The sequence below is a fragment of the Convolutriloba macropyga genome, chromosome 13 (genome assembly GCF_964194025.1).
Source record: "Convolutriloba macropyga chromosome 13, txConMacr16.3, whole genome shotgun sequence".
NCBI lineage: Eukaryota > Metazoa > Xenacoelomorpha > Acoela > Convolutidae > Convolutriloba > Convolutriloba macropyga.
This window is the reverse complement of record NC_134480.1, coordinates 29153684-29176997: the sequence shown is the minus strand read 5'-3', so window position 1 is coordinate 29176997 and position 23314 is coordinate 29153684. Positions and strand designations below refer to the sequence as shown.

At 34.4% G+C, this 23314-nt stretch overlaps 1 protein-coding gene across 2 annotated transcripts in view; it reads right to left on the bottom strand.

Moving 5' to 3' along the window:
- The window catches only part of LOC142352256 (serine/threonine-protein kinase Nek9-like), a 148658-nt gene that overhangs the window by 56509 nt on the left and 68835 nt on the right, over positions 1-23314 (bottom strand). For both annotated transcript variants that reach the window (XM_075404734.1, XM_075404733.1), the window contains 2 exons: positions 9639-9940; positions 6849-7010 (listed from right to left, as the gene is read on the bottom strand). In XM_075404734.1, coding sequence (XP_075260849.1) covers positions 6849-7010; positions 9639-9940 — 464 coding nt within the window. The remainder of the gene's footprint in view (positions 1-6848; positions 7011-9638; positions 9941-23314) is intronic.

The following is a 23314-nucleotide window of genomic DNA, read 5'->3' as shown; positions in this document are numbered from 1 at the left end:
ATTGTTGACGATACATTCAAATTCAATATTTCCAGGTCTCAGTAGTAAACCTAACTTTTAAATGACTTTTAAAATAGAAAGTCCGTTTTGAAAAAGTTGGAGAAGGTATATGGGGATAGATCCGAAAAGATACCACGAAAAAAAGAATTGTGAGTGCAATGTGAAAGTCTTGCGCATTTTACATTTAAAACATACCCGGCAGATTGCCGGAAAATAGCCGCCGTTGATTCCAATAAGCATGATTGGGATTGAAATAACAGAAGATATTGAAAAAAAATTTTTTGTATAAAAACATTTTTTAAGTCCGATTTATTTTGATGGCATTTCGTAGTTGAACATACCTCTGTTCCTTAGAGAGGGGCTACAGGGGCTCCTATCAATAACAATAAGCATTAGAGATGGCAACTAAGACTTATAGGAACGACGTTCAAATAGCGGGCATCTAAAATTGGGCTTTATGGGTTTATCCCGTTTCTATTTCTGACATCCATTTTTGTACTAACTCTGTTCATTTTGAAGTGCTTTGCTGAGCAACTGATGTTCAAAATCACTTTTAGCAGAAACATACCCGGCAGCTTGCCGGAAAATAGCCGCCGTTGATTCCAATAAGCATGATTGGGATTGAACGAATAGAATATATTGAAAAAAAAAGATTTTTGTACAAAAATATTTTTTAAGTCCGATTTATTTTGATGGCATTTCGTAGTTGAACATACTTCTGTTTCTTAGAGAGAGGCTACAGGGGCTACTATCAAAACCAATAAACATTAGAGGTGGTAACTAAGACTTATAGGAACGACGTTCAAGTAGCGGGCATCTAAAATTGGGCTTTATGGGTTTATCCCGTTTCTATTTCTGACTTCAATTTTTTATACCGACTCTGTTCATTTTGAATTGCTTTGCTTAGCAACTGATGTTCAAATTCTTTCTTAGCAGAATGAGAGAAGAGAGAAACTAGCCTAGAGAAGTCAAAAAGATTTCACGCAAAATGTCGAAAAAGCGGCAAAATGGTAAAGCGAAAAAAAGTTTGACGAAGTAAAAAAACATAGCAGGACAAGTCCTGACATACAATTCAAAGAATTTTCATTGACTAAAAAGAAAAACTAGACCTAGAATGGACTATGAGTGAATTTAGAAAACAATTTTAAAAAAATCAGATCATAAAATAAGAAAAAAAAAACAAAAAATCAATGTCAAAATGCCGCATATGAACGAAAAAACCACTATCGAGAAATGAAATTTTAATTCAAACAAAAAACTAGGCCTAGAATGAGCTGTGAATGGATTGTGAAAACCATTTAGAAACAAATCCGATCCAAAAAATCGAAAAAACATTTAAAATCAGAGTGAAATTGCCGCATGTGAACAAAAAACCACTACCGAGAAACCGAATTTTTGTTCAAACACCATTTTCGCACTCTACTTTAAAATTAGAGCGAAAAAAATTCACGCCGCAAAACCACTCGCTTTTTCGCTCCATTTCCTGTTTCGGCGTGACCAAAATCACTACTCCAATTTGACTTCAAAAATCATGAAAATGTGTGAACAGATCAAAAAAAAAAGACAGCGCCCCAATACAATTCAAATTCTTTGAATTGTAAAAAATACGAGCGAAATAATAGCCGGCTGAGAAGATGAGGGCGGCTATTAATGAGAGAAGAGAGAAACTAGCCTAGAGAAGTCAAAAAGATTTCACGCAAAATGTTGAAAAGGCGGCAAAATGAGGTAAAGCGAAACATTTTTTTATTCGACGAAGTAAAAAAAAAGGAGCGCTATATTAGCCGGCTGAGAAGATGAGGGCGGCTATTAAAGAGAAAGAAATATAAAATGACCAAAAACTAAACGATTTAACCTCAATCATCCAAATTTAGTCGATCAACATCGTAGACCAGGTGGATATAATTAGTCGGTAACCTTTTCAGCTGGCTACCTCTGCGCTCTTCACACGCATTGAGTCTCCTCTTTGGCAAACAGAAACAATTACTCTCTCTCTCTGAGTCGGATAATGAATCTACTTCTCGTATATTTCGCCAGATGCCTCGAACTGGTTCACCTACACTGTAGAACGTTATTACGACGCTGACTGTTTCAAAAAAGCGGACGAAATAGCTCCTGTAGTGCCAAAGTTGAACAACAGACACAGCAAAATTCATCGGCAGTTGAACCTGCTGGAGAGCTGGACATCCTCGCCGCACTCATGGAGGCTGTCAATATGGACCTTTCGACGAACTTGAGTACTATGTAGAGCAGTAATAGAGCAGTTAATCGAGTAAAATTTCTAATGAATAAAAGAACAGAGTTACAGATGAGCGACCTGGTTACAGCGAGAGAATGAGTGAAAAATATTACTCGAAGGATGCATTTAAACGAAAAAAAACATCAGCGATGCAAAAAAGAGTGCGAACGTGTTTGACAGTGAGAATCATTTTGTAGTCTCTGATATGCAGTGAAATCGCTTGAAGAAATGTGTCAATGAGCTTATTCTTGAACTTGCGTTTTTGGACTATAAATAACCCTAATGAGGAGTCAGTGAGCCAAGTAACATGTGAACGAAAAAGCTAGTCGATTCGAAGGTAATTATAACACCTATACAGCTCTCAGTTTAACACATTGATAGACCTGGGCTGGGGAGTGTTTGTGAAGCAGTCATAATGTTAGCATCATAATTAATCGATAATTACCCCATGGATTGGGGGCTGCATCAGTGCGTGAAATAAAGGCACTAGTTGGATGCGTTTAAGCAACTTAGCACGGAGTAAAATGAGTTAATAGTGTGATAGTAGAAAGAGTTGTTTTTACTACCTGAGGAAACTTTTTTCTTGCCGACAATTCCTAGATAAAGAGCTGAAAATTTTGCTCGTTAGATGCTACGTGTTATCTCGATTAGATTATTGCAACGTACTCTATCTTGGTCTTCCGGAATCAAAATTGAAGAAACTACAGAACGTACAAAATGTTGCAGCTCGTTTTGTTTTCAACCAGCCGCGTTTTTCTCGAACAAGCGAGCTAATGAAGAAATTACACTGGCTTCCGATAAAGCAACGAATCCAATATAAAGCTGGCTGTTTGATGCACAAAGTCAAACATGGAAAACCCTCGACATACCTTAAAGATCTTTTTCAATTGAACTCATCGTCTTCGAATCCATCGCGGCGGGAGCTTTTTCGGGTTCCAGCAGTCAAAACAAACTACGAGAAGCGTGCTTTTATGAATAGTGGATGCTACTACTGGAACAGCCTTCCTAGTTATGTTCGCAATGAGTCAAATTACAAATGTTTCAAGACGATGCTCAAAACTCTACTATTTTGTCTAGCCTACTAACTGAACGAACGCACTTTTGAGATTAGAAAAGGTGCTAAAACCATCATCATCATCATCATCATCATCATCATCATCATCATCATCATCATCATCATCATCATCATCATCATCATCATCATCATCATCATCATCATCATCATCATCATCATCATCATCATCATCATCATCATCATCATCATCATCATCATCATCATCATCATCATCATCATCATCATCATCATCATCATCATCATCATCATCATCATCATCATCATCATCATCATCATCATCATCATCATCATCATCATCATCATCATCATCATCATCATCATCATCATCATCATCATCATCATCATCATCATCATCATCATCATCATCATCATCATCATCATCATCATCATCATCATCATCATCATCATCATCATCATCATCATCATCATCATCATCATCATCATCATCATCATCATCATCATCATCATCATCATCATCATCATCATCATCATCATCATCATCATCATCATCATCATCATCATCATCATCATCATCATCATCATCATCATCATCATCATCATCATCATCATCATCATCATCATCATCATCATCATCATCATCATCATCATCATCATCATCATCATCATCATCATCATCATCATCATCATCATCATCATCATCATCATCATCATCATCATCATCATCATCATCATCATCATCATCATCATCATCATCATCATCATCATCATCATCATCATCAGCATCAGCATCATCATCATCATCATCATCATCATCATCATCATCATCATCATCATCATCATCATCATCATCATCATCATCATCATCATCATCATCATCATCATCATCATCATCATCATCATCATCATCATCATCATCATCATCATCATCATCATCATCATCATCATCATCATCATCATCATCATCATCATCATCATCATCATCATCATCATCATCATCATCATCATCATCATCATCATCATCATCATCATCATCATCATCATCATCATCATCATCATCATCATCATCATCATCATCATCATCATCATCATCATCATCATCATCATCATCATCATCATCATCATCATCATCATCATCATCATCATCATCATCATCATCATCATCATCATCATCATCATCATCATCATCATCATCATCATCATCATCATCTACTTTAAAAAACTCAAAAACCATTGCTTAGTTTAGAGGGGCCAATGGTAGTTGGAGATTTCGGAGCAGGAAAATTAGGTCTCCCCTAATTTTCCTGCTCCTCTAAACCTCAGGTAACTTCTTTCAGAGCAGCTATTGCCTGTTTCAATTAATTGTTTGATCATTTGCTGTAGTGTCATCATTTTGCATCTGTTAGCGCTATTTCCTGTGACGTTAGGTCCACCATAAAACCTATTTAAAAAATTTTGAGCACGGTAGTAATGAAGATTTTACCTAATTTTTTGGGATATAACCATGGTACAGGGATTGAGTAAATTGCGGCATTTGTGCATATAGAATTTTGTGATTGTCACCGAGAAAACAGGAGTCATCAATGGATAAGGAAAAGCATAAGATAGGTTTAGCCCACGGATTAAAAAAACGAAATATGAATAAATATAGAAATATTGAACAAACTTTTTGACAAAGAAAAGGTGCTGGCGCTAGCTCAAACCTAAACCGATTAACTTCCGAGAAACATTCTGAGATTTTTGGTGCTAACGGAATGTGAAATAGCATTAGTAGCATGCAAATGTTGTTTTAAGAATTTGCGAAGTAACAAAGTTGGAAATTAGGAGCTTTTAAGTGTGATGTAAGATCTGAAAGGTCGATAATGGGCCACAAATCTAATGATGGTTCAGGAACTGAAAAGAAAGGAAATGAAGCCCCATTTGGTAAAGAAGGAACACTAGATATGAAGCCTTGTTTAAGCATTCGGATAAACAAAATTTGTTTGCTCACAAAAGTAAATCGAAAACAAGGGGTAATGATTTTGTTAAACTCTATATTTAAAGTCTCTATGCGTAAACATAGCCGGCAAATTGTCGGAAAATAATCGCCATTGACCCGCTTGACGCACTTTGGGACCGAAACAGAAAAAAATTGAATAGATTGACAGAATTTTTATAAACTGTCAAGTATTCTTATTTGGTGTGTAGATTCTTCACATTCGGTCAGCTTCTAAACTGAACGCTCTTTAGCATAAAATTAATGCTAGCTAGCAATCACATTAATGAACTTTGTCAACGTAATGTGCTATAACTAAATGACCGGGCTTTATATGTTTACCCCGTTTCTTTTGATTTTGCTCTTTTGACTTGACCGCATTCACTACATTACGTAATTTCAATACGTGATAGAATCCAATCAGTTGAAACAGTGAGTGAAATAAGTCGGACGCCAAGCGTGAAAATAGTGACTTAAGTAAAGCGGAAAACGTGATTGAAAGGTAAAGCGAATTAAAAAAAAAAGAGAGCCTAAATAATAGCCCTTGACAGCCTGACGGCGGCTATTGATTAAGAATTGAATCGCCCAGTATCAAAATCAATTCAATGTAACACCTTATGCTGTTTGGTCTAGTTGAAGCAATTAAATTTTTTTATTTGGAAAATTGCGTGTAGATATTGGACTTTGTTCGCCTATACTTTGTCCCAATTTTTTTCAAAACCAATTTTCAAATGGAAATGTTTATTTGAAAAAAAAAATGTACTCTGTTGAAACAGAAAATTTTGAAACTCGATGTATCAGCAAAAACCGGAAATGAGTTTTAGAGCGAGTTTTTTATCCATTTTAACGTCATTTAGCTAACACCTTAGCGTCTGATAGACTCGCGCCTGATGGCATGAATAGTATTAGAGCGCGGAATGGTCTTCATCCTGGAGAAACCGTGCAATCAATTACTTTTCAAACAGCATTGCATCAAAGGTTTCGCAGTTTAGCGAAAAATAAGTTTATGAACAGCTTATGACTTTCAACAAATATACTGCTGCTGGAGCAGTTCAATGCACAGCTCCACATCATGTGGCGTCACCTTTGAAAATTATAACAGAGTTTTCGAGCTCCGTCTGTAGGGGAGTTTTTTGTGATTTTTGTCTCAGGCGCTATGCAGTCCTTCTTTTACAGCGCTCCATAAAACAAAGGGTGGAGAGTGCCTCATTGCAGTTGTTGAAGTACTAAGCAAAATACTTGGTTAAAGAAACCAAACTAAAGCAACTAAAGCTGGTGAATTCTCTGAAACGTTCCAAAAACACTCCAAAAAAATTTTGAAAAAAATATGATCGTCCAAAATTGGCGCCGTTTTAAAAAAAAATCAGGCTGTCATGCATTAAGCGCCTGTATCTCGCCAAAATCTCGGCAATAAGCGCCTGTATCCCGCCAAAATTACCTGCGACAGCTACAACAACAACAGGTTGTCATGCATTTCCCGACCTCCAAACAAATTCGGAGGGTTAAAACGCAAATGAGCTAAATCAAAAGATTTTGAAGACGAAAAACCGTTCATTCAGTGCCTTTCAAAAGCAAGTTGCATTGTTTAAGATGTAGTTTTGTACCTTTCGACTTGCTTTAACGCCACTTGGTCCAATAATGTTCTGTCCAATTTTGTTAAACTCATTGCTTCCACTTGAGTAAAGACGTCCATTAGAAGTAAGTGCCATGGTATAATCAGTACCACAAGCCACGAATGTGAAGCACTCGCCCTCAGGTGTCGTAACCTGGTTAACAGAACAGAATTAGAGACTATGATCACTGCAAAGAAAACACAATAGTAGTTTTCATATATTAAGAGAAGTAAGTTACCCAATTCTTAAACACTTGAGAACGGCCCTTTGGTCAAACAACGATCTTACTAGATCTAACATAGCCGGCAGATTGCCGGAATAGCTGCGAAAGAATAGACCTGCGTACCGTATAATGGAGATAGAAACAGATACAGATCTAAATTGAAAAAAATCGACACCGCTCAAAAAACTAGGCTAAAACATTCAGCGATAAATTAGTAAAGCTTTTTAAAATTCATTCCACAGAAGCCTCTTATTAGGGGCATTTACTGTACATAGGAGTTCCTTTGACCTTAAACAAATTCAAATTAAACTTAAGTTTTAAAGTGCAAAAGTCATTTTATTGAGTGAGGTAAGTCACGTATGATCAAAATCTAATCACGCAAATAACCTAAAAACTTTTGCTACAGCGAGTGAGAAATGACGTCACGCGCGCAAATGCCGTTAGTGAGAGGAAGAAGTCATTCAGAAAATTTGACTTTTTCAGCTTTGCTTTGTGAACAAATGTAAAACGAAAGAGCGTCAGACGACGAAACAAAAAAACATAGCATGACAAGTCCTGACGTACAATTCAAAGAATTTTCATTGACTAAACAGAAAAACTAGACCTAGAATGGACTATGACTGAATTAAGAAAACCATTTTTAAAAAATCAGAACAAAAAAAATAAGAAAAAAACAGAAAATCAATATCAAAATGCCGCATGTGAGCAAAAAACCCCTAGCGAGAAATGAAATTTTAATTCAAACAAAAATTAGGCCTAGAATGAGCTGTGAATGGATTGGGAAAACCATCTAGAAAAAAATCCGATCCAAAAAATCGAAAAAACAGTAAAAAACAGTGAAATTGCAGCATGTGAACAAAAAACCACTACCGAGAAACCGAATTTTTGTTCAAACACCGCTTTCTCACTCTACTTTAAAATTAGAGCGAAAAAACTTCACACCGCAAAACCACTCGCTTTTTCGCTCCATTTCCTGTTTCGGCGTGACCAAAATCACTACTCCAAATTGACTTCAAAAATAATGAAAATGTGTGAACAGATCTTAAAAAAAACATAGCCGGAAGAATTCCGGAAACGACTCGAAGTGAAAATCCATTTAAACGCCATCCAACTACTCATCAAACAAAAAGTGCCTTCACTAATTTAAGATTATCTTGAAACAAAGTCATCAAACAAAAAAGTAAAAATAATAAAATCAAATCTGTTAAATTATGATAAAAAATCTGATCAAATTTTGTTATAAATTGAGATCCCGAAAAAACTATCACTGCCAAAATGACTTCATCAAAACAACTAATACTTACAAAAACCACTTATGTGAATTTTGAAAAAATACTTCAGGCTAAAATTATGAAAAAATAGCTCTTAAAAACAACTTTCACTGAAAAACTGGAAAAAGTTACTAAATTTTTTAATATTTCAAAAACATATAAATCCAAAAGAAAAATTCCCTTCAGCCAATAGGGTATCCAGATGCTCGCAAAACAATAGACAAGCCATAATAGGCAAAAAAAACTTAGCTAAAAACAGAAAAAAACGAAAAACTGCAAAAAATTAAGAAAAATAGTTCCAATTTTCGCCATTTTTTTGTCATATTTCTCAACAAAAAAATAATACTTACCCACAGAACTGTAACCAATTGTTATCATTAAATTGCTCAAGTAGAAGGGGTTTCTTCAACACCCATTTGAGCCAGTAAAACAAAATAATCGTCAAAAAAACGCAAAAATTAGCCCGAAAATCAGCAAAATACTTTAAAAACCTCCGAATTATCATAAAATTCATATGAATTTCCAGAAACCTTCAAACCACTACCGCAACCAGCCTAACATTAAAACAAAATCGTAACCAAACCTCTTAACCAAAATAAATGAAAAAAAATGCTTTAAAATGACGCACGTGAGCAAAAAAATTTTGCTCGCTTAGAGAAAATTTATTCACACATCTATTTCTCGCTCTCTCAAAAACAGCGGTATGAACAAAAACCACTCTCTTTTCGCTCCGCTCTTCACTTTTGTTCAGCGCCAAAATCACTCCAAATTTTTTCACGTGTTTCATTTCCCGCTTCAAAAATCACTCCAATAAAATTGATTAAAAAAAAAGGACTTCTCCAATACTCCTCTTCGAGTCGTAAAAAGACAGCGCCCCAATACAATTCAAATTCTTTGAATTGTAAAAAAACCAAGAGCACCGCAATATAGCTACGCTCAGCTTACAGCTTCGCAGCTATAATAAATCACTGAAAAATTAATCCTCCTGGCTGTTCATTGTCTGAAAAAATAATTATTGTTATTTTTGTGATTACCCCCATCTACCCGCACTCGCGCTCATTACAATGCTGTCTCCAGTGACGATAAACTATGTTCACACGAGATATAGGTCTAAAATACAGAGGTTAACGAAAAATTAGTTAAACATTTGTCCTTATTCTGTTGTATTTTTGAGACCTGAGCTGTCTCACTGCAGATATGGCTCCATATTATAAATCTGCAGTAACGCAAAACACTAAGCACTTATAAGCGTGGGCGCAAAATAAGCTCAGCCTTGAGCAAACTTACTTTAGTGGGCTTTGCGACATCATTCTCGTGACCCAGTCCCAGTCTTCCAAACTCACCACATCCCCAAGAGTACAATTGACCACCATAAGCAGTCTGTGTAACCACTATACAGTGATTAGAACCACAAGCGATGTATTGCACTTTTGTATTGATTGGTGTGGGTAAAAGGGTGGGGGTCAAATTTGGGGCGGTGATATCGAAGGCAGGTTCATTAACGTCATCAATTTCAGACTCATCCGGATCTTCCTCTTCGTCCATTGTGTCCAGATCAACCATACCACAGAAAAGCAAGCTGCCCTCTGCTAAAATCGGAGATACAGTCTATAGGGCCCGTAAAATGCCAAAATCTATGATACAAGATAACTGAACAAAAGTCAGAAATTCTTTTTGAATAAACTAAAAACCGTTCAAAGCTGCCCACATCTTTTAAGGCAAACTAGCAGGCCCGCAAAAGTATAACAAGATCATTTGAAAAATAGAAGTTTTAAAATTCATTTTTTTTCTACCACCTCGGGCAGGAACACATGCCCCTCGTTCAACAGCCATAGGCATTACGTTACGTTACCGATGTGTTTGGTTTAGTATAATACCTCCAAGTCCCAGCAATTTTGTGTTCAACTTTTTTCGGCTTTGCTTACCCTTATTATTAGGGAGCGCTAAGACTTGTTCAGATAACGAAATTCTACATGGTGTCGTAGCGTAACGCGTGTAACACGTTGGGCTGCATTTTTAAGGAGCGTAAAAAAGAGAAGAAACAAGATATGGTGGGAGGGAAAACAGAAAAAAGAAAAGAAAGACAGAAAGGAATGAGAAAAGAAAGAAACGAAAGGGCGAAACGAGACAGAAGACAAAGGAAAGACAGAAAAAAGAAAAAGGGCAGCAAAACACAACAGAAAAAAAGAAAAAAGAAAGACAGAAAAGACAAAAGAAAGAGAAAAAGACAGAAAAGAAATGAAGAGAAAGAGAGAAAAGCAAGATAAAACGAGAGAAAAAATGACCAAAAAAAAGACAAAATAGAGAGAAAAGATGGGTGGACGAAGGAGGAAAAAGTCAAAAAAAGACAAATGAAACAGAGAAAGAAAAACAAACGAAAAAAGAGCAAGAGAGAAAGGAGAGAAAAGAAAAAAAAGGACAGAAAAGAAAGAGAAAAGAAAGACAAACAAAAGAGAAAAAAAATCGAGAAACGAAAGACAGAAAAGAAAGAGACAAAAGACAGAAAAGCAAGAAAAGAGAAAAGCAAGAGAGAAGTAACAGAGAAAAACAGGAGAGAGAGAGAAAAGGCGAGAGGAGAGAAAGAAGAGAAAGAGGGAGCAGAAAGAAATCAATGAGAAAAGGAAGGAAAAAAGAAAAAAAAGGAAAGAGTTAAAAGAAAGAGAGAAAAGAGACAGAATTGAAAGACAGGAAAGAGAAACGAAAGATAAAAGAAAAAGAAATCAAGAGAGAAAAGAAAGACAAAAAAACACAAAAGAGCGGTAGAAAAAAGAAAAACAGAAAGGAAAGAGAAAAGAACGAGAAAATAAAGAGAAACGACAGAGGAACGAAAGAAAAAACGAATGAAAACAAATAAAGGCAGGAAAAAACAGAAAAAAAAAACAGACAAAAGCAATAGAGAAAAGACAAACGAAATACAGAAAAGAAAAAGGAAAACGACAGAAAGCAAAAAAGAGAGAAGAAAGCAGAAAGAACAGAGAAAAAAAGAGATGGAGAGAGACAGAAAACAAAAACAAAAAACGAAAAGAGGCAGAAAATACTATCAGAAAGAAATGAGAGAAAAGAAAAACCAAAGACAGAAAAGACAGAGAAAAGCAAGAGAAAAGAAAGACAGAAAAGTGATCGAGACAATAAAGAGAGAAGCTAAACAGGAACAAAAGAGAAAGGATGAGAAAAAAGGCAGAAAACAACAGAAGAGAGAAAACAAAGAGAAAAGAAAAGCAGAGAAGAAAGAGTACAGTAAGACAGAAAAGAAATAGAAAGGAAAAAGGAAAGAACGACAAGCTAAAGAGAGGAACGAAAAAGAAAAACCATTAAGAAACTAAAAGGAGAAAAGATAGAATAAAAAAGAGAAAAGAAACGCAGACAAGTACAGAAAAAGACAGAAAAAAAAGCAGAACGACAGAAAAAAGAGAAAAAAGCAAAAGAAAAGGAGAGATAAAGAAAGGGAAAAAGAAAGAGAAAAGAAAGTGAAAGGAAAGATAAAAAGCAGAAGAGACAGAGAAAAAGAAATATAACCAAAAACAAAACAAATGAAGGAGAAAATAAAAAGAAAACGAAGCAGCGAAGAAAGAAAGAAAATGAACCAAATAAATGAACCATTTTTACATTCAGTATTCAGTCAGTGACCTTTACGGCAAAGGTCACTTTTCGGTCATTTACTTTTTGGCAAGGTCAAGTTTTGGGTCATTGACCTTTTTCAAAATACATGCGAATCAAAACAATCGCTTTGATGTATATTTAAGAGGCCTTAAAACATATGAAGATTAGGAGCTTAAACATGGTGGCATAGGTATTCGAATTATTTTTAATATGTAGATTGATAGAAGATAGATAGTGACAGGAGAAAGGCATGGAGCACAAAAAATTGTGAAAAAAGGAGGGAATTGGAGAAAGTGGAAACGGATGCGACGTTAATGGACAAAAATCCCGATAAATACGCGGCTCATCTATTTCTTAGCTCAACTCATTGCGCTTTTGCCTCTTAACTCACGGACCCCAGTTCGAATCCGACTGTTGCCAGTCGCTTTTTGCCGAAAAGCATGTTTAGGGGCTGTTAAAACATGTAAAGATTAGGAGCTTAAACATGGTGCCTTTTACGTCGACACTGAATTAATATATAGAAGATATAGATGACAGGTTTTCGGTCATAGGCAGCTTTTCGAACAATGAACCATTTTTACATTCAGTATTCAGTCATTGAATTTAAGGCATAGGTAACTTTTCGGTCATTTACTTTTTGGCAAGGTCAAGTTTTCGGTCATTGACCTTTTTCAAAATACATGCGAATCAAAACAATCGCTTTGATGTGTATTCAAGAGGCCTTAAAATATGTGAAGATTAGGAGCTTAAACATAAAGGTATAGGTATTCGAATTATTTTTATGTAGATTGATAGAAGATAGATAGTGACAGGAGAAAAGCATGGAGCACAAAAAATTGTGAAAAAGGAGGGAATTGGAGAAAGTGGAAACGGATGCGACGTTAATGGACAAAAATCCCGATAAATACGCGGCTCATCTGTTTCTTAGCTCAACTCATTGCGCTTTTGCCTCTTAACTCACGGACCCCAGTTCGAATCCGACTGTTGCCAGTCGCTTTTTGCCGAAAAACATGTTTAGGGGCTGTTAAAACATGTAAAGATTAGGAGCTTAAACATGGTGCCTTTTACGTCGACACTGAATTAATATATAGAAGATATAGATGACAGGTTTTCGGTCATAGGCAGCTTTTCGAACAATGAACCATTTTTACATTCAGTATTCAGTCATTGAATTTAAGGCATAGGTAACTTTTCGGTCATTTACTTTTTGGCAAGGTCAAGTTTTCGGTCATTGACCTTTTTCAAAATACATGCGAAACAAAACAATCGCTTTGATGTGCATTCAAGAGGCCTTAAAATAAGTGAAGATTAGGAGCTTAAACATAAAGGTATAGGTATTCGAATTATTTTTATGTAGATTGATAGAAGATAGATAGTGACAGGAGAAAAGCATGGAGCACAAAAAATTGTGAAAAAAGGAGGGAATTGGAGAAAGTGGAAACTGATGCGACGTTAATGGACAAAAATCCCGATAAATACGGGGCTCATCTGTTTCTTAGCTCAACTCATTGCGCTTCTGCTTCTTAACTCACATACCCCGGTTCGAATCCGACTGTTGCCAGTCGCTTTTTGCCGAAAAGCATGTTTAGGGGCTGTTAAAATATGTAAAGATTAGGAGCTTAAACATGGTGCCTTTTAAGTCGACACTGAATTAATATATAGATTAGTTGAAAGCTAACTTTACAGACATTTGCACTTCCGAAAAAATACAAACTTAATTTTCTAACTGTCTGGCAAAAAACATTAACGACCGAATCGCTCTCAAACAACTGGACAGCGGTCGGCTTCAAAGGGAAATAGAAACTACAAATTTTCATTACTTTGTGAGAAAACAAGGTCTTATTTTTTTGACTTCCCATAAAAATCATTTCACAGCATAATAAACATACCCGGCGAATAGCCGGAAAATAGCTGCCGTTGACTCTTATAACCAAGGTTGGGATAAAAAGAGAAAGAACTAATGAAAAAAAACGATTTTTGTACACAAACAATTTTAAAGTGCGAACTACTTTGATGTCAATTTTGAGCTGAAAATACTCCTGTTTCGTACTGAGACGACACAGGGCTAGTATCAATACCAATAAGCATTACAGAAGGTAACCAAGAACAAAGTTCGATTAACTGGCTTCTAAAATTAGGCTTTATGGGCTTATCCCGTTTCTATTTCTGATTTCGGTTTTTGATATTAACTCTGTTCAATTTGAACTGCTTTAACGAGCAACTACTGTCCAAAAACACATTTGACAGAATGAGACACGTGAAACTAGCCTAGAGAAGTAAAAAATCTACCACAAACTGCTGACTAAGGTAAAACGAAAAACTTTAGTACAACGAAGTACAAAAAGATAGCAGGACAGGTCCTGAAATACAATCAAAAGAAGTGAATGAAAAATTTAGAATAAATGTACCTGACCGGATGATCAGTTGAACAACGCCAGACAAATTAAAACAATCTCAAAAGGTGAGAAAATCGAATCTGAAATTCAAAAAAATATCATTATTGCTAAAACTCTTCAATCTTTTACCCTGAAGAGCAATATTGATCCACTCAAACATACCCATTAACACAAGCACAAGCCTTGAAAGAGATTTATTGGCCCATAAAGATAGAAAAAAAAGAAAGATGACAATATTGAAAAATTTAAAGGATATTTCCTAATTTCGCAATGTAAAAAAAATTTGAATTTTTTTCTCTGAATTCTGTCGATTAAGCTGACTGCAAGACCTAGTAAGTTTAACTGGCTATTGACCCGTAACGAGTGATACACTTAGAAAACGAGTAAAAAGACCAAAAAATTTGAAAACAATTACAATTTTGATGAAAGGCTGCAAAATTTTCAGATATTAGTTTGTTCACAACCATTTCAATCTCTCCAGGAGCTATTCAGTAACCGAATTTAAAAATCAAATTTTATCATTTTGAAAAGAATTCAAACTTTATAAAAAAGATTGCAAAAATTGGTAGTATTAAAAGTTGAAAACCATTCCATAGCCCCTAACAACTATGCAAAAACAAACTAACAAACACTAGAAGGGGTTACTTGACCACTGAGACACGAAAAAGTGAACCAAACATTTTTTTAAAAATAAAAAACTTTGCAAATTTTATTTAAAAAGGCTAAAATTTGTGATAACATGTTTAAAACAAATAAATTGCAATTAAAAACAATGCAGGAACTGACCCCAGAGAGGTTTTCCGGCCCCTGAGGCTGGAAACACCCAAAAATGACAACAATATTAAAAAACTTGATAAAAACTGCAACAAATAATATCAATTATCGAGATTGTTTGCATTCCCGAAAAATATACCCAATGAAATGGCCATAAAAAGTAATTATATGTTGCAGAAGACCTTTATCAACTTTGACAAACGTCAATAAAAAATAATCAAACAAAAATCTTGAAAAGTGACAAAAACGTGAAAAATTACGCCCGCTGAGATTTATCTGTTTATCCCGTTTTGAAAAATGTGCTTAAAATTCTTACAGAAAACGTAGCAGGACAAGTCCTGCAACACAATCCAAAGAATTGAATGAAAAACTTAGAATACCTGTACCTGACAAGATCAGCTGAACAGCGCAAACCAAACATAAAAACCATCTCAAAAGTTGAAACTCAAATCAAACAAACTAAACGAAAATTTTATCGTTGCTGCTATCACCCTAGAAGCTTTTACCTTGAAGACCAAATTTGATCCAGTTACACGTACCCATTAAACAAGCTCAAGCCTTGAAAGACGTTTATTGGCCAATAAAGACAACAAAAATCGAGAAATATGACAAGATTTAAAAATAAAGAAGGAATGCTCCTTAATTTTGCAATACTAAAAAATTCAAAAACCACTTTTTTCTCTAAAATATGTCGAGTAACCAATCTACAATCTGCAAGACCTAAAAAAGATTCGCCGGCAGGAGTCGATACACTTGAACAATGACTAAATCTTTCAAAAAATTGAAAAGAATTGCAAATTTAACTGTGATCATCGTAACATTTTGATAGTCTCTTTAGAAACCTTTTTGTCCCAAGAGGCTATCCACAAACAAAATTTCAAGGCATAAAAATTTCGAAAGCTTATAAAAATTGATAGACCAGGAACATCCCAAAAACTGTCAGAAAATAAAAAAAATCAAATTTCATCAAATTCGCAAACATTTGTAATATTAAGCTGATAATGAAACTGCTTACAATTTCATTACACGTAGCAACTCTGCATAGACACACTAGGAATTACTAGATGGGGTTAAATGACCATTGGGACAAAGTGAACAAAGGAAAAAATGAAAAAGATTGCAAATTTTTTCACAAAAATACTAAAAATCGTGATATTAGAATGTTGAGAACAGCTTTATAGCCACTCAAATCTATGCTGAAACCTCATTTCAAACGCCAGAGAAGGTTTTCTGGTCTATAAGGCTGGAAAAACTTAAAAATTGACAAAAAATTTTACAAAAATGGCAAAAATTAGAATAACGTTAAAAAAAGTTTTTTCAAAAAGTTGCTAAAATTTGTGACATTAAAATGGTGAAGGCCGTTCCATTGCCATTCAAAATTGTACAGTAACTTAATATCAAACCCTCGTGGAGGTTTAACGGCCCCTGAGGCTGGAAGAATTAAAAAATTGACAAAATTCTTCAAACAAACTATTATTATTATTATTATTATTATTATTATTATTATTATTATTATTATTATTATTATTATTATTATTATTATTATTATTATTATTATTATTATTACTGTTTGTGTTTACTATTGTTAGCAGTACCGAAGCATAAAGCGCCAACATTGGCCATGAAAAGTAATTATGTCTGGCAAAAGACCTTTATGAACTTTGACAAACGTCAAATCAAGGCTGATTAAACAAAAATTCGAAATATAACGAGAAAAAACTTGAAAATTTGCGCCACTTTCGGCTCGAAAACTCTTGAAAATGACATTTTAACCTTGAGATGCACCACTCTAAATTTTACTAAAAAAACGATCAAAACCATGTTTTCGTCTCTGGAGTTCTCTCATGTAACCCATCGCAAGACTTGAAAAAGTTTCGCTGTCCAGTAAAGATCGTTTAACTCACAAAGCTACGAAAAAAATCAAAACATCTAAAAACAATTGCAAATTTTTACAAAATCTTGCTAAAGTTCGTGATATCTTCAGAACCATTTCATTTTCTCCAGATACTATCCAGTATCCCTATTTCAAGCCATTAATAGTTTCAATGGCTCACTAAGATCCATAATCTTGGCACATTTCAATTTTTATCAAAAAATTGCTAAAAATTGTGTTATTAAAATAATGATAATCATTCCATTACCTGTAGGAACTATGCAGTAACTTACAATCAAACCCCGGAGGAAGTTTTTGGGCGTATTGCGCAAGAAAAATTTCAATTATCTGCATAAAACAACTTGTTGACAGTTTTATACAAAAAATTGCTGAAATTCGTGATAATAAAATCTTGAAAAGCATTCCATTACCACTAGAAACTATGCACTAACCTGTTATCAAACCTCAGCTGAGGTTTCTTGTCATTTTGTAGGTTTCCTGAGTCTATGAAACCTACAAATTGACAAAAAAATTTTAAACTAAAAAATCGCAAGTTTTATCAAAAGATAGCTCAAATTCGTAATGTTAAAATTTTGAAAACCATTCCATTACCACTAGAAGAGATGCAGTAACCTCTTTATTAAACCCTAGAGGTGATTCCTTGACACCAAGGGCTGCCGAAACTCAAAAATGACAATTATCAAGAACTTGAAAAATGTAAAAATAAGTATAAATTTGCGCTTTTATGTTTGAAGTACCAAAACAAATAGCTCTTAAAATGTCATAAAAAGTAATTACGTCTTGCCAAAAACCGTTATCAACTCTTATAAACCACAATTTTAGACTGGTCTAACAAAAAATTTGGAAAATGACAAAAAACGCGAGAAATTGCAACATCTTGGGCTAAAAAACTCCTAAAAATGACATTTTAACCTTGAATTACGGCCTTTCCAGTAGCTTCACCACTCTAAGCACTTGAAGGACTATTAAACGCGGCTAAGGGCCTCTTACTGACTTGATGCCCGCTGAGCTTTACCTGTCTTTCCCGTTTTGAAAGCTCAAAGTCATGAAAAAAGGTAAGAAAACATCTTACAAAAAAAGACAAGCACCAATACAATCCAATTCTTGGATAGTAAAAATAGGAGCGCTATAGTAGCCGGCTGAGAAGCTAAGGCGGCTATTCATAAATTATGTATGCGTGTCATATTTCTCCAGTGCACAAGCACACATGTGAGCGTGTATATGGTATATACGTAAATACGTCTTTGGTTAAATAAATGTATGAGTATGTATAAGTCAACAGATTTTAAGACAGTGCCAGCAATGCAATTTCTAAACATACCCGGCAGATTGCCGGAAAATAGCCGCCGTTGATTCCAATAAGCATGATTGGGATTGAAATAACAGAAGATATTGAAAAAAAAGATTTTTGTAAAAAAAAAATTTTTTTAAGTCCGATTTATTTTGATGGCATTTCGTAGTTGAACATACTTCTGTTTCTTAGAGAGAGGCTACAGGGGTACTATCAATAACAAGAAGCATTAGAGATGGTAAATAAGACTTATAGGAACGACGTTCAAATAGCGGGCATCTAAAATTGGACTTTATGGGTTTATCCCGTTTCTATTTCTGACTTCAATTTTTATACTGACTCTGTTCATTTTGAATTGCTTTGCTGAGCAACTGATGTTCAAATTCACTTTTAGCAGAATCAGCGAAGAATGAAACTAGCCTGGAGAAGTCAAAAAGATTTCATGCAAAATGTCGAAAGGCGGCAACATGAGGTAAAACCAAACAATCTTTTATTCGACGAAGCAAAAAGTTTAAAAAATAGGAGAGCTATAATAGCCGGGTGGGAAGATGAGGGCGGCTATTAACAAAACTCTTTTTTTAAATCTGCAAACATGTAAATTAAACTAACCACTTGGTTAATGTTATATGTTAGAAATTTATTAATCAAACATTATTTTTTTCTAAATTATAACAAACTAAGGTTCGGTTTTCGTAAAATAATTTAATAAAAAATATGTTTAAATCCCGCAACCCTTCTGTCTATTGGAACTCTTTCGTGTCCTTTAAGCATTTCCGCTGTAACTTTTTGTTTAAATTTGGTCTTCGACGTTTCTTTTCTAATTGTAATTGGAAGTGTGTTCCATTTTCGAATAAAGTTACGAACAATTGAACCATTACTCCATTTTGACTTACATTTTTGTTCTAAGAAAAGGTTATGGGTTCGTTTGTTTACAATAATAGGCATGTTTTCTAAAAATCTGAAATGTTTATTAGAGCGATTTCTTGTTTGTTGGAGAATATTGAAAAACCTATTTAAAGACACCCGTGTTATTTGGAGCTCTGCTGCAAAAATTTTAGTCTCCAGAAGTAGATGTTGAAAAGGCGGCAAAATGAGGTAAAGCGAAACATTTTTTTATTCGACGAAGTAAAAAAACATAGCAGGACAAGTCCTGACGTACAGTTCAAAGAATTTTCATTGACTAAACAGAAAAGCTAGACCTAGAATGGACTTTGAGTGAATTGAAAAAACTATTTTAAAAAGATCAGATCAAAAAAATAAGAAAAAAAAACAGAAAATCAATGTCAAAATGCCGCATGTGAACAAAAAAACCCTAGCAAGAAATGACATTTAATTCAAACAAAAATTAGGCCTAGAATGAGCTGTGAATGGATTGGGAAAACCATCTAGAAAAAAATCCGATCCAAAAAATCGAAAAAACAGTAAAAAACAGAGTGAAATTGCAGCATGTGAACAAAAAACCACTACCGAGAAACCGAATTTTTGTTCAAACACCGCTTTCTCACTCTACTTTAAAATTAGAGCGAAAAAAGTTCACGCCGCAAAACCACTCGCTTTTTCGCTCCATTTCCTGTTTCGGCGTGACCAAAATCACTACTCCAATTTGACTTCAAAAATCATGAAAATGTGTGAACAGATCTTAAAAAAAAACATAGCCGGAAGAATTCCGGAAACGACTCGAAGTAAAAATCCATTTAAACGCCATCCAACTACTCAACAAACAAAACCTGCCTTCCTTAACTTATGATTATCTTGAAACAAAGTCATGAAACGAAAAAGTAAAAACAATAAAATCAAATCTGTTAAAATATGATAAAAAATCTGATCAAATTTTGCTATAAATTGAGATACCAAAAAAACTATCTCTGCCAATATAACCTCATCAAAACAACTATTACCTACAAAAACCACTTATGTGAATTTTGAAAAACACTTTAGGCTAAAATTATGAAAAAAAAAGCTCTTAAAAACAACTTTCACTGAAAAACTGGAAAAAGTTACTAATTTTTTTAATATTTCAAAAACATATAAATCCAAAGAAAACATCTCCTCAGCCAATAGGGTATCCAGATGCTCGCAAAACAATAAGCAAGTCATAATAGGCAAAGAAACTTCGCTAAAAACAGAAAAAAAAACGAAAAACTGCAAAAAATTAAGAAAAACAGTTCCAATTTTCGCCTTTTTTGGTCATATTTCTCAACAAAAAAGTGATTCTTACCCACAAAACTGTAGCCAATTGTTATCATAAAATTGCTCAAGTAGAAGGGGTTTCCTCAATACCCATTTGAGCCCATAAAACAAAATAATCGTTCAAACCACTACCAAAACCAGCCTAAAATTTAAAAAAATCATAACCAAACCTCTCAATCAAAACAAACGAAAAAAAACTGCTTTAAATTGCCGCACGTGAACAAAAAAAATTCGCTCGCTTAGAGAAAATTTTTTCACACCTCAATTTCTCGCTCTCTCAAAAACAGCGGTATGAACAAAAACCACTCTCTTTTCGCTCCGCTCTTAACTTTTGTTCAGCCCCAAAATCACTCCAAATTTTTTCACGCGTTTCATTTCCCGCCTCAAAAATCACTCCAATAAAATTGATTTAAAAAAAGGACTTCTCCAATACTCCTCTTCGAGTCGTAAAAAAAGACAGCGCCCCAATACAATTCAAATTCTTTGAATTGTAAAAAAAAATAGGAGCGCTATAATAGCCGGCTGAGAAGATGAGGGCGGCTATTAAACAAAAAAAACCTGAAACGTAGCCCGTTAGAGTAGCCTATTTAGCAGAATTTTTCTGGAAACACAAAAAACATTCTCGCTACTAGACCTGTCGATATAAAGATTAGATGATATGAGAGCAACAGGAACAACAAATACTAGCAAAACTAAAATTTACTAATTGTTTTCTTAGGGAACGGCGTATAAGTCATGGAAAGCAGTAACTACTGACCTAAACACTTATTTTCATGATCGGCATTTGGCTTTGCATCTTGTGAAAAGAGAAGTCACCGATGAAAAAGATCACCATAACTCCTCCTCAGATCGTACAAAAAGACAGCGCCGGAATACAATACAATTTCTTTGAATTGTAAAAAATAGGGCCACTATAATACCAGGCTGAGATAATCAGGGCGGCTATTAATAATAAGTTTATCTACAAAAGCGAAACAGACAAATTAAATTTCACCCTCATCGAAATAAAAATTTGTTAAAATTAAAGTATTCGATCTAATGGCCACATAACAAAATTTAATTGCAAACCATCTGATCAAATCTGAGGAAATGTTAATTGGATCTTTCACGTTAAAACGTCTGGTCACTGTTGAGTCTCAATTACACTCTTCAATGTCAATCTCTTCAGTTTAACTCCAATAACTAAACTGTTCAATTTTATACCACTTATAACAGTAACTTAAAAACAAGTTAAATTGTGAGTTTGCGTTCCTATGTTAAAAGACAAATGACAAACGACAATAACTAACAAAACCTGAGATTATATTGCAAACATAACCGACTAGCGTCGGGCGAGTGTTCTCAAACGACCGGCGATTGTTTACTTCCTCAGTAGCTAGCCACGGTTTAGTGAGGATAGCTTTAGCTTGATTCGACTATGCAACTTTTAGTTTTCTAACCTTGTTAGTAAATAAATAAAAAACTGCTATCTTAAAAATTTGCAAAATATTGCAAAATTTAACAGAAAAGCGTCAAGATTCCGCAGTGAAAAATGTTCAAAACTAATTTTGCCTCTGGAGTTATGTCAAGTAACCCTTCAGCAGGACATGAAACGCTTCACTGGCCAGTATTGACTCTTAAACTCAGAAAAGGACAAATTTTCAAAAATTTTGAAAATCGCACGGTTCAACAAAATCTTGTTAAAATTCAAGATATTAAAATCTTCAAAACCAATTTATTGTCTCAAGGCACTATCCAGGATATCTTTTTCAGGCTTTAAATAGTTTCACTGGCTCATAAAGATCCAAAAACTTGGATCATAATAATTTTCCGAAAATTAAAATTAAATTTTATCAAAAAATTGCTAAAGATGGAGTCATTAAAATATGGATAACCATTCCATTAACTCAAAAATCTATGCGAAAGCTTATCATCAAACCTTGGAGGAGAAAACCTTGAAAAAATGATAAAAAATTCATAAAGAATCAAAAACCTAGAAAAAATTCCAAATGTTTTTAAAAGTTTATGACATTAAAATCTCGAAAAATATTCAATTACATCTGAAAGCTATGCAGTAACCTAAAAGCAGAGGAGATCAGGTGGCTCTTGATGCTGAAAAAACCTTCAAAATGACTCAAAATTTTAAAAAACTTAAAAAAATTTCAAGTTGCAAAAAAACTGCCAAAATTTGTGAAAAAAAGTTGAAAACTAATCCATGGCCAAAAAACTTGCAGTAACATATTATCGATCCCCAACGGAGATTTTCTCTGAGGCTGAAGAACCTGAAAAATGACAATAAATGTCAAAAAAATTGAAAAAAATTGAAACTTTGTAAAAAAGCTAAAATTCGTGGTGTCGAAGTCTTGAAAAACATTCCATTACATTTAGAAACTATAGAAACCTATTGTCAAACCTTAGGGGAGTTTTCTGGGCTCGTGAGGCTGGAGAAACCTAGAAACCGACAACTTTTCAAGAAATTGTTTAAAAAAAGCAAGTTTTATCAACAAAATTGCTAAAATTTCTCATATAAAAAAACGAAAGCTATTCCAAGGAAAATAAAATTTTTACAGTAGCTTATTATCCAAACCTTAAGGACGTTTTCTGGCCCATGTGTTTGGAAAGACTTGAATACTGAAAAATAAATGTTAACAAAATTTAAAAATTTGCACGTTTTGTAAAAAAGCTACAATTCGTGATATTAAAATGTTGAAACCATTCCACTACAAGAAACTATGCAGTAACCTATATAAAAACCCTAGAGGACGTTTCTTGGCACCTATTGACACCTAACGCTGAAGGAACTCAAAAATGAAAAAATTTTCAAAAAGCTTGAAAATTA